Raw genomic sequence first — 1,429 nt, 5'->3', positions numbered from 1 at the left:
GGGAGGCGCCCAGGAGGCATCCTTACCAGACCTGGTAACCAGACCCTGGATCTAGTTCTTTCGGTCTTGACATTAACGTAATTGTGACTCAATATCAAGGACAGCAAACGCCACCTAAAGTACAAAATGTCATCATCAACAATCGATGGAAGAAGACATCACTGTGTGATTGACACGTTGGTCAACACACCACAGTCTGGCTGTCTGAATATTTAATAACCCTCAAAAGGAAGGCAGGAGACACAACCGCTGGAGGGGTTTTTATCATCCCAACAGATATTCACAAAAGAAAACAATCTTCAAATGGGGGCTAGTAACCTGCCAGAACGTCTGGTTCCACATTCACCAGAAGCATTAATGCAAACTGGTTCATGCAGCAGCCTTAGAAGCAGTCCCCCTGCTTCATCTTTAATGGGCTCACACAGACATTCTGGCACTACAGGAGCAAAAACATAGCCGGTCTTTCTCTCTTGATTAAATCTCTGCAGCATAATGAAGCAGACAAAAGTCAAGACGGCGACTCAGAACCCCGATGTTTACCTGCTGCATTTAATTAGAATTATTAATGAGAATTTTTTTGTTGTTGTCTGGCAGTCGAATGCTTTTGTATGGCAAGTCTTCAGCCTGTAACACACACACACATTGCGGTCGTGGCATTACAGCTGTGTGTTGCTGTTGAGCTGTTGGGCAATACCTCCAGAAGACGGAAAGACAAGAGAGCAGCTGGTGACAAGACGTTCCCTGGTGAGGGAAGGAGGCTGGAGGAGGAGGAAAGACGAGAAGAGGAAGAGGGGGGGGGAGGAAAACGAGGGGAGTGCTGGGTATGTTAGTGGCTGGGAAAAAGAGGCAGAGGAGGGAGGTGGAGGTGGAGGGGTTCCTCTTTATTTTTTTTTTATTTTTTTCTTGCTCTCTGAGACGGATTCCTCACAGTCTTCGGTGAGAGGCAGACCAAGCGAGCAGCCAGCTTGGGGAGTTCCTTCTTGATTTTTATTTTCTTGTTTTCTTTTTTTCTTTTTTTGAAATCATTTTTTCTTGGTGTGTGTTTGTTGCGAGCGCTCGAGTGGCAGCCTAGCGCTGCGTACGGTGTGCAGCATGGAAGCCAAGTCCCTGTTCAGCCTGCACAGAGCCCTCGCTCAGCCCGTTAGGATGTGCATGTTCGATTTCCCCGTCAACATCCTGGACGACCTGGTGAGCTCCGACAACACACCGCAGAGAGCTGGCTGTGTGTGTGTGTGTGTGTGTCTGTAAGGGTACTTAAAATTGTAATTGCATGTGTGTGTAAATGTGTGTATGCCCAATTCTGTCGTGTTGCTCTGCACATATGAGTGGCCTACTGTATACTGCAGAGTGCATTTTAAGTATTCATAGTCTGTGTGTGTTGTGTGTTTTACAAGTAGGTTAGTGTGTGTGTGTGTGTGTGTGTGTGTGT

General features: G+C 46.9%; 1 protein-coding gene across 2 annotated transcripts in view; it reads left to right on the top strand.

Moving 5' to 3' along the window:
- The window catches only part of LOC116689159 (ral guanine nucleotide dissociation stimulator), a 65,908-nt gene that overhangs the window by 10,717 nt on the left and 53,762 nt on the right, over positions 1-1,429 (top strand). Inside the window, exon 1 of one of the 2 annotated variants that reach the window (XM_032515570.1) lies at positions 911-1,188. The exons of the other annotated variant lie outside the window; for it this stretch is intronic. Coding sequence (XP_032371461.1) covers positions 1,093-1,188 — 96 coding nt within the window. The 5' untranslated portion in view covers positions 911-1,092. Of the gene's footprint in view, positions 1-910; positions 1,189-1,429 lie in introns of those variants that run through there. 2 annotated transcript variants of the gene reach the window in all.

This window comes from Etheostoma spectabile, chromosome 5 (genome assembly GCF_008692095.1).
Source record: "Etheostoma spectabile isolate EspeVRDwgs_2016 chromosome 5, UIUC_Espe_1.0, whole genome shotgun sequence".
Classification (NCBI taxonomy): domain Eukaryota; kingdom Metazoa; phylum Chordata; class Actinopteri; order Perciformes; family Percidae; genus Etheostoma; species Etheostoma spectabile.
Note: the sequence above shows the minus strand (reverse complement) of the source record. Positions and strands in the feature narration are given on the sequence as shown.